The sequence below is a fragment of the Fundulus heteroclitus genome, chromosome 2 (genome assembly GCF_011125445.2).
Source record: "Fundulus heteroclitus isolate FHET01 chromosome 2, MU-UCD_Fhet_4.1, whole genome shotgun sequence".
Classification (NCBI taxonomy): domain Eukaryota; kingdom Metazoa; phylum Chordata; class Actinopteri; order Cyprinodontiformes; family Fundulidae; genus Fundulus; species Fundulus heteroclitus.
This window is the reverse complement of record NC_046362.1, coordinates 11,791,861-11,805,601: the sequence shown is the minus strand read 5'-3', so window position 1 is coordinate 11,805,601 and position 13,741 is coordinate 11,791,861. Positions and strand designations below refer to the sequence as shown.

Sequence of the window (13,741 nt, the reverse complement as noted above, 5' to 3'; positions counted from 1 at the left end):
TATTTTGATCTTAAAGCCTCACCTTGAGCCTTCCTCTAACCAACCTAGTCTCTGTGATCACTCTTCTTTCTCTCGGTTTTCTTGCCAAAACAGTTTCTCTAATCAAATATCAAAAACAGTGTATATATGCAACTATAACATTCACATAACAATGCAGCCCTTCTAGCCCGTATGCTGCTTATTAAGAAGCCAAATATTGCCATCTTTGCAGTAGTCAGTTCAATTTAAGAGCATTCAAAGTGTTAAGTTAACAATTATTCAGCTCCTGGAAACTAGAATTGAAGCTTGATTGTGGAAACTGCTCAAAAACATGACTGAAAGAGGTTTTTATTTCAAATGACATGACCATCTCTGTCCAACATTTCTTTGTCCAAAATGACAGAATACACAAATTACCAAATGCTGCGTGTATAGCTTTTTTTTTTTTGGTGCCTTTTTATATATAAATATATATACAGTTACTTCAGATCCACTTGATGACAAGTATTACACATGTGATGCTGCCAATCTGTTGGATTAGCAAACTAATAAGCCATAAAGGTGGTAACCTTTAATGATAGCGTCTCACTAATTCATTTCACATTTTCTTTTCTCATAATAACGCGAACATAAGAAAAAAAGTATGGCCATGTCAGAGAAGTAATGAATACAAAAAAAACAAAAAGAAAACATACTGAGTTATTCAAAAATACAAATGAGTTTTTCAGAAAAACACAGGCTTAAAGGGTATGAAGCATAAAATACTATACAATAAAAAGCTAAATCTGCTATGCAGGCCTTAAGAATTGAATTCTCAATGCTTCTGGAGGTTGTCCTATTAGCGAGCTGAGCTCGGCTGACAGAGAAGGCAGGAGGAGGAGAGAAGCTAAGAGAGAAAACAGTTTAAAACGGATCATGAGTCATGGATCTAGTTTGTTATGCTCATTCAAAAACCGGATTGATCAGTTCTCTGAATGCTTTGTCGACCTTTCGTAATCCAAATATTGCTTTTAAGGGGGGGTGTAAAAAAGAAAAAGAAATGGCACAGTTTGTCAGACACCAGAGACTGTTTGGCTGTTATAATCAGTGGACTCCATTTTGAGGATGTAAGGGATGATGCTGTCAATCTGCACGTTGCCGATGAGCCCGGCGAAAAACAGCTCCTCCGTGACAGCTGCGCTTATTAGCCTGAGGGCCGGAAGACGCACCAACAGCTTGGATAACCTGGGAGTAATGGGGCATAAAGGAGACACAGATCTAAAAAAACATGAAGCGAGCGCATCTGTGGCAACATCATCAATCTGTCCTACTTTAAAGAGCAAGTCTGCCGTGGCGCGCCGCCGCTTTAGCAGCACTGTTAGCTTCAGGTGGTACGAACCGATAAGAATCTTCTGGGTATGTCCTTGTAACGTAGTCCTGCAGCTCCGTGTAGGCCTTTTCCTGGAACATCTCAATCTGCTGGATGTTATCAATGCCAGGGTGATCTAGGCCAAAAACCAAGCACACACAAAGTAAGAACACCACGCATACTAAACATGCTTTAAAAAAAAAAACGCTTTCAATAAACTTGTTTCCACACACCAGGGCTAAAGAGGGCAATAGCTTTGAGGTAGGCGTATTCATAAGAGTCTGGAGCCAACTTGGACATGCTGTTACAGAACTCCTGCATCCTCCAGATGTGCTCCATTACTACTTTTCCTCTGTCTGGGGACAGCTTCTCTAAATAGGAGAAACGGAAAACTTTAGCAGACGCTCACCAGTGGGAAAAATGCAAAAAGAAAGAAATAAAATCAGCACAGTCAAACTGTTTCCCATCACAGTCCATTAACGGGTGCTTGCAGCCAGTGGCAGAGCCCTCCTACCTTCCTGTAAGCTGGTCTGCAGATGGTTGATAATAGCACTTAGGATGGTACCAACATTCATAACGTTGGAGCACTGTGCCAGGCCCAGGGCAAACAGTTCATTCCAGCAGGCTTTCATCAAGTTAATGTCATTGTCTTCACCCCTGTGAAACAAACAAGTCAACGCTGTTCGTTTAGTAAACCGTGGGCACAGCAGACACATGCGTTGTTGAGCTGCAGTGCTTAAGTATCACCACCCCTCAGCTCTCCCACGTCACATTGCAAAATCCCATTAAAATACATTCAGGTATGCTTGAGGTTTAAATTTGACAAAATAAAACAATTCAAGTTCAATAAACTACCACTCTACAGGACTGTCTCAGAAAATTAGAATATTGTGATAAAGTTCTTTATTTTCTGTAATGCAATTAAAAAACATGAAATGTCATACATTCTGGATTCATTACAAATCAACTGAAATATCGCAAGCCTTTTATTGTTTTAATATCGCTGATTATGGCGTACAGCTGAAGAAAACTCAAAAATCCTATCTCAAAATATTAGAATATTTCCTCAGACCAAGTAAAAAAAAAAAAAATTATGACAGCAAAACAAAATCAAACATTTGAAAATGTCCGTTAATGCACTCAATACTTGGTTGGGAATCCTTTTGCACAGATTACTGCATCAATGCGGCGTGGCATGGAGGCAATCAGCCTGTGGCATTGCTGAGGTGTTATGGATGCCCAGGATGCTTCACTAGCGGCCTTTAGCTCATTTGCATTGTTGGGTCTGGTGTCTTTCAGCTTCTTCATCACAATACCCCACAAATTCTCTATGGGGTTCAGGTCAGGGGAATTGGCAGGCCAATCAAGGACAGTAATGCCATGGTCAGTACACCAGTTACTGTGAGAATCTGATGTCGTCTCTTAACCACTACCATACTTGTGATTTAGTTTACTGAACCAAGCTGAGTGTGTTTCAAGTTAATTAGACGATTCAAGTGTTTAGTTGAATAGCCTACTAGTATACTTTTTCACGATATTCTTATATTTTGAGATAGGATATTTGGGTTTCTTAAGCTGTAAGCCATAATCGGCGATATTAAAACAATAAAAGGCTTGCGATATTTCAGTTGATTTGTAATGAATCCAACATGTATGACAGTTCATGTTTTTTAATTGCATTACATAAAATAAAGAACTTTATCACAATAGTCTAATTTTCTGAGACAGTCCTGTATATTAAGGATGCTATTAAAATAAAGTGGAGGCAAAGAAAGCCTCTTACCCCAAGGCTTGAAAGGCAGGTATGGAGCGTGCCCAGTGCATAGAGAGAAAAAGTAGCCGGGACGCCGACTCACAGATGTAGTTGACATTGAGGTACTCCGGTACAGGCAATGGCATCATAAGCTGGGGAGAAATTATTTTTTTTGCAGCATAAAGTAAAACTTTAAAAGACTGGGTTGATCTTAGAACTAAAGCCTGGAATACATTTGTGTCTGCTTTAACCTTGAAAGGGATATGGCTCTCAGAAAGCAGAGGCCCATCCAGCTCCAGCACAGGGCCCGACTGGTCCCCTGACATCAGCTGCATCGTGGTTTCTAAAGACTCCGCTACCGAGCCATCATCGGGGTGTAGGACTTTGGCCAGCGTGTCAAAAGCTCTGGACATAAAAAACAAATAGATAGATAAAAAGGCCTTATGTTAAAACATAAATGTTTTTATTCCTATATTTAGCTGATGGGAATTTATCATACAAACAAGAGCACTGGAGTCGCCCCTTCAACACAAGATGGAACCTTTTTCTGATTGACTATGGGTAAATCTAATTACGTCCATATGACTGGAGTCAGAAACCACATGGCCCTGGAAAAAAAATTCAATTAAAGCTCCAAGAGAAAAATTAAAAAACAGCCCTTGGGTTTCCTTCTTGTGCTTCTAGAGAACTCGGCTCTATACACGCAGTCATACAAACAGGGTCCGAAATTAACACTCGCCAGTCGCCAAATGAGAGTAAATTTCCCGTTTGGCGAGTGAATTTCAGAGGCCTAGCTGCCACATGGCGAGTAAATGTTTGTACCAAATAAAATAAAAACAACATAAAAATAACAAAACCCATCTGGGTTACGGATGATCCGTTCACAGCTGTCTATCCAGAGCTCAGTCTTGACCCGCCTTCTACGGAGCTGGTTCAGCTTCTTTCACATTCAGAACCAGTCATGGCTGCACGCTGGATCAGAAAACAGATCTGCTAACCAGATGCAGTCTAAAACGCCAATTAGCCTGTTTATAAGTTTCGTTCTTATTTATTCTGCATTTTTTTAACTACGTGCGCTACGGTTTTGCACTTCGCCGCTCTTATTGCAGCACCCCCCCCCCCCCCACTCCACTCCACTCCACTCCCTCCAGGTGCTTTTATCAGCGGCCAGCCTTCAAAACGTGAATCACTGCGTTTAATATCCTTCCACTCGTCCCAATTAAAGTCAATAGGAGAGTCAGTAACTGTATTTCATGCTCTGGTTTTTAACGACACAGAACCAGTGGTGCTTTGGTGAGCGTGGTGCCTTGCACTTGAACTCAGGTGCGCAAAATTACGTTACATGTAATTTAGGTGCGCACAGGGTCATTTTAAGGAACTTGTAACATCGGGGGCTGCAGCTCAGACCAATTATTTCTTATCTCCTCCCTAAAGGAGCCCTTTAGAGTCTTTATTTATGCATTTCCCCACTGTTTATTCCTCGCGTGCAGCGCACCAGGGTAAAATCCAGCAGCTGGATCAGCGTAAAGACGCAGCGTGAACCCTGCGTCCTTAAAGTGTTGCAGCTGAGGGAAAATGTTGGGATGTATAGGCTTAATGAAACGCCTCATTCACCTACATGGATAGAATAATGATAATCTGTAGTGTTTTTTATTGCTTGGATGTGAATCTGATAATTCATATAATCAACTACAATATTTTTTTTTATCAAAGTCAGGAAACAAAGATTTCTCTTCCAGGGTCCAGTCAGCCACGCCCCCGAAAAGTAACATAATATCACTCTTGATTTTTATAAAAATTGAGGTCTGGTGAGGATTCATATTTTGGCCGGTAAAAAATATACCTGGCCGGTTGATTTTTACATCTACCGGCCAACTTGGCCGGTGAATCAGGAAGTTAATTTCGGACACTGCATACAAACACAACAAATAGTCGATATCAAAGCCTTCCAATTCCTGATGACAAATCCCACCTAGTGATATCGCTTGCAGTTTGATCGTCTCCTCGGACGTCTGTCATTGAGTCGTCGCCGTTGCTGACCGTTTCAGCTTCCATCGCGTCGTTCCCGCTCTCACTCAGCTCCCTGGTCTTGTTAAGGTGGGCAAGTGACGTCACCACGTTTGCCAGTGTCCCAAGATCTCCTTGGGATAGATCATCCTGTGGGGAAAAGCAAACCTGTAACCCAAAAAATATTTTTCCTACAAGGTTTACGCTTATCACAATTCCACAAGTGTCCAGATTCAACTTTTCTGAATCCATCTATTTTTAATAAATAGAAAAGTTACCCATATAATTACTACAGATATTACTATGGAGGGGAAAAAAAGCAAGAAAAATTACAAAAAAACAACTAATCGAGACTTTAATTGTGACTCAATCTGGCAATTTTAGCTTCAAAATGGATGGGTATGTCTCAGTGGAAGAAAACTCAAGGCTGCGAATGTTTTTTTGCTGTTTATTTCTCATTGTGGCGGGGAAGGGCGGCAGTGTTACGGCATACATGTGTGAATTGTCAACAAGCAATAAAGACTTCTCGTGTCATGTAGTGATTTTACTGCGCTCCCCCTAGTGGATTGGTTATAGTAACTGCAATAAAGATGGCTTGAACTGCAAATGTGTGTAAATTGTCCTTACTGGATATAAAAATAAATAAATAAACAGCAAACTACAGTTATAATGAGAACCTTGACAGATCAGTCAAGTTGCTATGGGTCACACACACGACTAGAAGAGCCTCATGTTCTCCCAGCTCCTGGTTTAGACAGTAAGAAAACACTTTTTTTTTTAATAAATACTGTTTTCAATTGCTAAACTTTCCCAGACTGCAGGGTGCGTTACAAACTGAATGTTACCTTATCAGGAGAGGCTGGAATCAGGATGGTGTTTTCCAGCTTAGGGAAGGGCTGCTGGATGTTGAGCAACATGCTAGACTCAAGCATACTTGTGGATCTGAAAGATATTTATTATTAGACAACTGTTAAAGAAATAACAAATAAAACATATTTGCTTTATTTAAAGGGCCAACAAACTCTAACAAACATAACTGTTACATTTAAAAATAACATTTGCCTATATATATATATTAGTTAGAAAGCTGCTAACATATCTGATCCCTGGTTATTAAAGTCAGACTGGGTAATTAACAGCTACTGACCAGCATAATATTAGGGTGTTTCGATTATGTTCTGCTATTATTTTTGTTTAAATTAAACCTTTAATTATGTCTAAGGAAATACCACAGTTATAGATCTGCAAACTGGAACTCATCAGCAAATGAATTCATTGTTTTGAGACAATATTTGACAAGATGGCCGTCCCGGTGGTTCTGGCTTGTCGGTCTCTGCAGACTTTGCCTGTTTTTTTTGTTGCCATGTACATTTGTTGCTCCAAGTACCAACTCTCGACTGGTGTATAATCGTCAAACCCTCCTTAATCTTCAACGCGGTTTATTTAACTTCTGTCTGCTTGGGCAGGAAAGTCCGTTTCTACCCAACATGCCGGCCTACCTGTGCGCAGACGGCGAGGGAAACGCAGCGGTGAGACTTAAAGCCTGTTTGCTGTATTCTCCAGTAGCTCCATCTGGAGACTTTAAGACTTACCATTGCTTTATTTCATTCTTTGGATCCCATCTTTTCTGCCTTGATTCCTGTGGTTGGATGAGAAGAGGGGCAACTGGCCCGCTGTCTCTCCTCTCGCCGTCTTGGCGAGTGTGGAGTGAATCATTCTAACTTGCAGCTACTTAACCAGGCCACTCGCATGGAGAACACCCCAGCTCCAGTTATTGTTAAAGCAGCTCTGGTGACCGGCAGATCCCCAGCCGACAAAATCTTTATTCTAAAAGGACTTTTTCGCCTCCAGCAGGCTGGATTTTCTATTAATAACCGAAACATGAATGACCTTCGGTGAGACTAGTGTTTTCCGTGAACTGTCGCCACTGAGCTGCACTTACTTCAGCTCTCCGAGACGTGATGACTTTGCAGATTTTTTGGCAGGGGTTCTGCCTAAATATGATCGCGTTTTAATAGGTGGAGACTTTATTATTTCTGTGTGCTGTCCTGATAAACCGTTGGCCAAAGGATTTTTACATCTTATTGATTCATTTAATTTTGTTCAGTTTGTGTCTGGGCCAACTCAGGAATGTGGCCACACTTTAGATCTTGTTTTAACTCATGGTTTAAACGTTTTTAATTTGGAAACTTGTGACGCTGCGCTTTCAGACCCTTTGCCTGTTGTGTTTGACGTGTTAGTCTGACATTCAGACAAAGCTCCCGCTCCAGCGCAGCCCCGGTGGGTTATAAACTCCTCTGTTGCTCAGTCCTCTGCAGCCTTCTGCACGGTGACCTGCCCCAGTGATTCCTTGGGCATTCACTCAGATATTGAGGCTTTTTTTTTATATCTTATTTTGACTCAGTGGCTCCGTTAAAAGTAAGACCCTCTAAACACAGGCCTGAGCCTTGGATAAATGATGCCACCCATGCTGCCAGTGCAGGAGAGCTGAGCGGAAATGGAAGAAGGACGAGTTACAGGTGTCCCTCCATATATTGAGAGATTGCTGGTGTTCTTATCAAAAATTGTTAAAACTGCGACAAACAGACGTTTCTCAGACGTTATTGCAGCTAATTGTAACAATCCCAGTGTTCTTTTTAAAACCGTTAACTCTGTTCTTAATGTCTTAAACAATCAGCTGGTTTGGAGACCTCAGTTGAACTGTGTGAGAAATTCCTGAGCTTTTCTATTAATAAGGTTGCGAGCATTAGAGCCCTCATTAGCCCTCCTTCCCTTTGACCGCTCCGTCTCTTGCTCAAATTCTGCTGCTTTTTAAATCAAGTTTTAAAAGATTACGGATCATTTAAAGTCTGCCGGATCTCCAACTGTTCCGAATCCACCATGTCTTTTTAGAGAGGTTTTTCTTACTGTGGCTCCTTATGCTGCCAATACCATAAATGGCAGTTTGACAAAAGTACCAGCCAGTTTTAAACATGCAGTGGTGACACCATTGATTAAAAAGCCTAAGCTGGACTCCACAGAAATTACTAATTTTAGACCCATCTCAAAACTCCCTCTTGTGTCAAAAATCCTAGAATAAAATTGATTCTAATCAATTGGTTTTATACTTGAATGAACTCAGTCTTCTTCAAACATTCCTATCTGGCTTCAAACCCCATCCTAGCACAGAGTCAGCGCTGTTCAGGGTCTTTAATTATGGTGTTTCTCTAGAGTGGTTTAAACAGGGAGAAGTTTTTGTGTTCTGTTAAGTTATGTTGAGTCATCAGTAACGCCTCTTACATGTGGAGTGCCTCAAGGCTTCATACTCGTCCCTTTATTGCTTTCGCTCTATTTACTTCCTCTTGGCTTAATTCTCAGTACTGCTTCTCATTGTTATGCTGATGACAAATCAATGTCAAATTTATTCGCAACTAAAACAGGGAAAGCAGTACTCCATAATTCACTTTCTGGATTGTATTGCTAAAATCAAAGCATGGATGTTGTGAATTTTTTTGCATTTTAAGGAAGAAGAAAACAAAAACAGAGGTATTATTTCAGCCCAGTGATGTTTTTAAAGTCCATGCTGATTTGGGTCCTTTATTAGATTATTTGACTCAGACAGCAACAAACCAAGGTGTGAGACTGGACAATGATTTTAAACTTGATCCACAGATTAAATCTGTAATCCAGTCCAAATTTTATCATTTGAGACAATTGGCTAAAGTTAAACCTTTTCTTTCACGGCATCGTCTTGAGATTTGAATTCATACTTTTATTACAACTCGTTTAGATTACTGTAATGGTCTTTATGTTGGGCTGAGCCACTCTTTAAATAACTGAGCTCAGCTGGTTCAAAACGCTGCTGCACGCCATTTAACTGATATAAAGAAACAAGAACATATCACTCCTGTATGGGCATTGCTACATTGGCTTCCAGTTTGTTTCAGACAAGATTTTAAAGTTATTTCATCTAAGTGTCTTGCCCCTCAGTATCTGTCCGACCTGATTAAAATGTATGCTCCATCACGCTCACTCAGGTCGGCGGGTACGCCACTGTTCATTGTCCCGAAGCCAAAGAGGAAGATGTTGCTGTTCTTAAATCTTCTCTTAAAACACATTATTTCTCCTTGACTTTTAACTCAGTTTGAGAACTTGTTTTTTTTTTATTATACATTTTTTTAAAATTAGTTTTACATTTCTGTATTTTATTTGTTTCATTGGTGTACAGCAACTTTGGTCAACGGTGAGGTTTTTAAAGTGCTTTCTAAACAAAGTTGTATTGTACTTCTATAGTACTGTACCAACATTGCATGCATATTACATATTAGATAATTACATATTATCATGGTGTTATCTATGGATGAACGTCACGTACCGAGCAGTTTCCTTCTCAGACACAAAAGTGGGCGTGGCAGCCAGGGGACTACAAAGGTTCTTTCGGATGTAGATCTTTTCTGTGGAGGCCGCGCAATTCACCGATTTCTCTCTGGTGGCGACTTCAACGGGTTTCCGTTCGCACTGCACAGCTAGAATATGAAGGAGTTTCAGACAGTGGGCACGTGAAGTCTTAACATATTATCAGGGGTGTGTGTGTGTAGCATAGGGGTCTCTTACAGTCCTGCTTCATGCCAAGAGCTATACAGCGCTGTAGTCGGCAGTACTGGCAGCGGTTCCGGTGTAGTTTGTTAATGGCACATTCCCCGGAGCCCCTGCACGTATACACCAGGTTCTTTCTTATGCTACGCTTGAAGAAGCCCTTGCAGCCTTCGCAGCTGACGGCTCCATAATGACGCCCTGAAAGACGAGGAAACGTTGGGGTTTGCTCAAAACAACAAGAACAAAACGTTTTGGTTCGAATTACAGAAAAACAATGTCACTGCTTGAGTAAACTGTTGTTTTCTACCTGACGCCTTGTCCCCGCAGACAACACAGTACTCTACCACGGGCTTGACGATAGACTGGTCCGAGCCTTCAGTCACAAACTGACAAACACAATGAGTGATTTAATACAATAAAACAGTGCAGTGGGTTTAAACTGACTGCACTCGTGCTTCAGGTGAACGATCTTTAAGAGGCTGGTTTGCAGAAACCGCATCAGGGAGAAGTCACCGGGCTTCGGGCATTACCTGGATCTGCTGTCCTGCCAGTTCAGGGGACGCAAAAAGCAGCTGGTTGACCCCGGAGCCGTCAGAAGAGGCGAGGATCACCTTGTTGGGAGAACCCTGCTGCTTGGCCAGAATCACCTTCCCGCCTGTGGAGTAGTCGGCATTCGCCAAGATAAACTGTTGCTTCCCGGGGGAGGACGGCTCAAGTGCTGTGACAATTTGGATCTTCTGCCCCGTCTGCTGATCCGTTACGATCTATGAGAGGAAACGGGATTCAAAACATGAGGGGATATCATGGTTTTATGCAGACATAAAAGATGACATATTAGCAAGAGAATTGTGCACGTTTCTTTACAGCCAGTTCAATCACAATATGGTCGTCTCTAGGGTGCGTATGCCTCTCATTCACCTGGATTCGATGTCCTAAAGCCATGCTGTTGTCTGCTGACACAAACTGAATCTTGTGAGTCTGTCCATCCATTCTACTACTGTGTACGCCTTCATCCGCTGCTCCTCACATCAGTGCCCCATGAGGCATACACACCTGCACAGCAGAAATCGCCACAGTGTCGTTTAGAGCCATGGCTTCACTTTGAAGTCCCATTATTTCATCGGTTATACAGTGATATTCATACATCTGTAGATTTGTGTTCCTCAGACTGCTCCAGAAAAATAAGCTTTTAAAAAGATACAAACATTTTGACAATAATTTGATTAAGATATTTACAGCTTACTGACCTTATAAGGTCAGTAAGCTGTAAATATCAATTTATGCTATGTCAAGGCAATTTATCCAGCACTCAAGAGCCAAAAAAAGGCATGTAATAAAGTAGAGGCATATATCCTTTAAAATTGCATAAAGTGTCTGAAACTGCTTTGTGTAGCGAATGTTAATTTTTTTTTACCGCGTAGTAACAGCATACTGCCACTAGATGTCAGTTTTCCCACAACACATTAAAACAACCAAGAAATGTCCAAAAAGAGAAAAGGTGATGCAGAATGATTAGAGTTGAAAGTGTAACACACACCAATATCAACTTTTTTTGCAAATAAATTGTATAAACTGGGCCTAAGGTTGCTACTTCTACATGCAACCGGCCCTTTTAATGACATTATGATGCCAAAGTGGCCCAATATAGAAATGAGTTTGACATCCTGGCTTACAGCAAACGAAAACCCAAAATATATGAATACTACATAAGATCAACTCCAACATCTTTTTACTAAAGAAATATTATGGCCTGCGACTTTCTATTATATCAGAGAAAATTCATTTCTAACAGTTGTCTAGCAGACAGTCCTTGACACCCTACAAAAGCAGAGTAAACCACTAAAGGTAACTGCTAACGAATATGGCTATTCACAAAGTCCAGTTTACAATCATGTAAAGCACTTTGCATTGTCTCTGTACTGAAATGTGCTATATAAGTAAATTTGCCTTGCCTTACAAGTATTTTAAAGGAAAGCTGAGTGGAAGGAAAAGGCACACGAGGAACAGGGGTAACCGCAGCCTTCATACTGCTGTAATGCAGATCCCATTCGAGAGTTTGGGCGAAGATTCAAAATGTGTCCATTGTGGCTGAAGCAAGAGCTTTAAGAGTCACCACAAACAGACCATGAACAAAATATGTGTCCCATTCATTGTTTTGAGCCACTTCTGAGTTGATTACGGTGCCGGAAGTGTCATGCTGTACGGTGAAAAAGGACAGCACTGTATCTCTTTTCAGAAGATGGTACAAATACCCGTTTAATGATCATTGTGTCACTATGCTTGGGTGTCCCGCTTAGGGAGCCGGACGTTTGCGTCTTGGAGAGGCTGCAAACGTTACTCTCCGTCCCTGAGCAAGACCCTCGACCACATGCCGCTCCCTGTGCGCCACTCAGTGTTGCAGCACACTGATCCAAAAGGGACGGGTTAAACGCAGAGACAAATGTCCCCTCTGTGGGACTATATAGGGAAATATTTATTTATCTAATTTAAACAAACCTAGGCTTCCTTAACAGGTCAACAGAGCCACAGACTATAAAAAAAAGAGTCCTGAAATATTGAATGTATACACTGAGTTATGCTACTACTATGCTGTACATGAACTTACATTGCAGAAGCCCTGCATTTCTTTATTTTTGTTGTAATTTTTATTTTGTAATACTCTAATTGATTGAAGAATAAGTGATTTTTGGGGTTATTATGAGCTGCAAGCCATAATCAACGAAATAAACAAAAAAGAAATAAAGAAAAGAAAACGCTTGAAATATGGAGTTTTGAATTAATGAAGTAAATATGCTTTACATGTATTGTAATTTATTGATGTCCAGTAAGAAGAAAAAACAGGCCCCGTGATAAATTAAAATGCTAAACCAAAACAATGACAACATCATCTCAGCAAAAATAGACTCCGGGGTAGAAATACCTTACAATCGGACTTTACCTCCACCTTTAACTCGTATTTTAGCATCTCATCCACACCTCTTCAAGGCAAAATCAAAAAGGCAAAGCACCGACGTGATCTATCTATCTATCTATCTATCTATCTGTGATCAAGCTTGTATCAATGGTCTGGGTCAGAAAATATAAACAACCACTTCGTTTATTATGTTGGATGTCAAGACGTGCTAATGTGAAGCCTGCGCTAAGCAACCGAGCTACCGTTAGCCAAAACCTCCCTAAAACTGCACCACAGCAACGTCCAGCATGACCGGATGAGTGGTAACACACAACATTTACACATGCCACTGACAGCCGGCTACTTAAAATCTATACGGAAGATAAAGGTATTTCTTTTCCTGTCGGTGAAAGGTCAACATTGAAGGGTTAAAGCACACTAGGGTTCAAGGCCCGCGATGCCAGCACATACCGCTCCTTATGCGACAACCCGGGCAGAATCAGTGTTACTCTGGTTCTGGCTCTTCGCTCCCTTTCGTCCGATTAAACTGACAGCAGATGGTTTAACACCCCAGCCCGCCGATATGACGCGTACAGGTGACACGGATGCCGTCTCTTTAGGAGTCTACGGAGCAGCGCTAGCACCAGAGGTAGCCCTAGCACTGTTAGCCGACGCCGCTAAGCTAACTAGCTGCCGCCAGCTCTTATCAAACATTACTTTCGGTCAGCGTCTCCTGGCGTCCAGCTACTGTCACACGAGGCTAGTGTGAAAGCGTATGACTTTGTAGGTGTTTATACACATACCTGAACCCTGAATGGAGCTCCGGACTACAGCGAGCTATATTAGCCGCTCGCTAGCTAGTGGCTTATGGCAACTTCCTTCCTGCTTCTCCGGCAGCGTGACGCTCTGTCATGACTCTCGCATACGTACGCGGTAATAAATGCCTCTTACCTGTGGAAAGGCCGCTATGTAAGAAAAAGGCTGGTTTTAAATGCAATAATATTGTGTTTTCTGCAGCTGTTGGGGGGTCAGAGTTCGTGACCTCGTTTCATCAATAAATGGTTTGACGCGCATGCGCATAAAGGTAGCTGCGGTCAGACCGGCCGCGCCGTGTTGACAGTCCGTCATCTCTGCAGCCACCGTCCGACTGTGCGGCCTTTTAATGCGGTTCTGGAGACAATGTTTG

The 13,741-nt window shown here is 41.6% G+C and overlaps 1 protein-coding gene across 3 annotated transcripts; it reads right to left on the bottom strand.

Moving 5' to 3' along the window:
* Positions 1 to 311: 311 nt before the first annotated feature.
* Positions 312 to 13,621, bottom strand: nr2c1 (nuclear receptor subfamily 2, group C, member 1). Of its 3 annotated transcripts, none has more exons than XM_012880358.3 (14): positions 13,507 to 13,621; positions 10,581 to 10,715; positions 10,193 to 10,426; positions 9,970 to 10,048; positions 9,681 to 9,860; positions 9,442 to 9,592; positions 5,933 to 6,029; positions 5,053 to 5,237; positions 3,332 to 3,485; positions 3,111 to 3,232; positions 1,842 to 1,984; positions 1,561 to 1,698; positions 1,358 to 1,463; positions 312 to 1,203 (listed from the first exon to the last, which is right to left on the bottom strand). In XM_012880358.3, exons 2-14 carry the CDS (start codon positions 10,650 to 10,652, stop codon positions 1,032 to 1,034), a joined length of 1,833 nt encoding a protein of 610 aa, XP_012735812.2. In that variant the 5' UTR covers positions 10,653 to 10,715; positions 13,507 to 13,621; the 3' UTR covers positions 312 to 1,031. The 3 variants fall into 3 exon arrangements, with proteins under 3 accessions (XP_012735812.2, XP_012735811.2, XP_036003682.1); XM_012880357.3 differs by having other exon boundaries at positions 13,359 to 13,574; XM_036147789.1 differs by lacking the exon at positions 13,507 to 13,621 and adding an exon at positions 13,027 to 13,109.
* Positions 13,622 to 13,741: the final 120 nt, after the last annotated feature.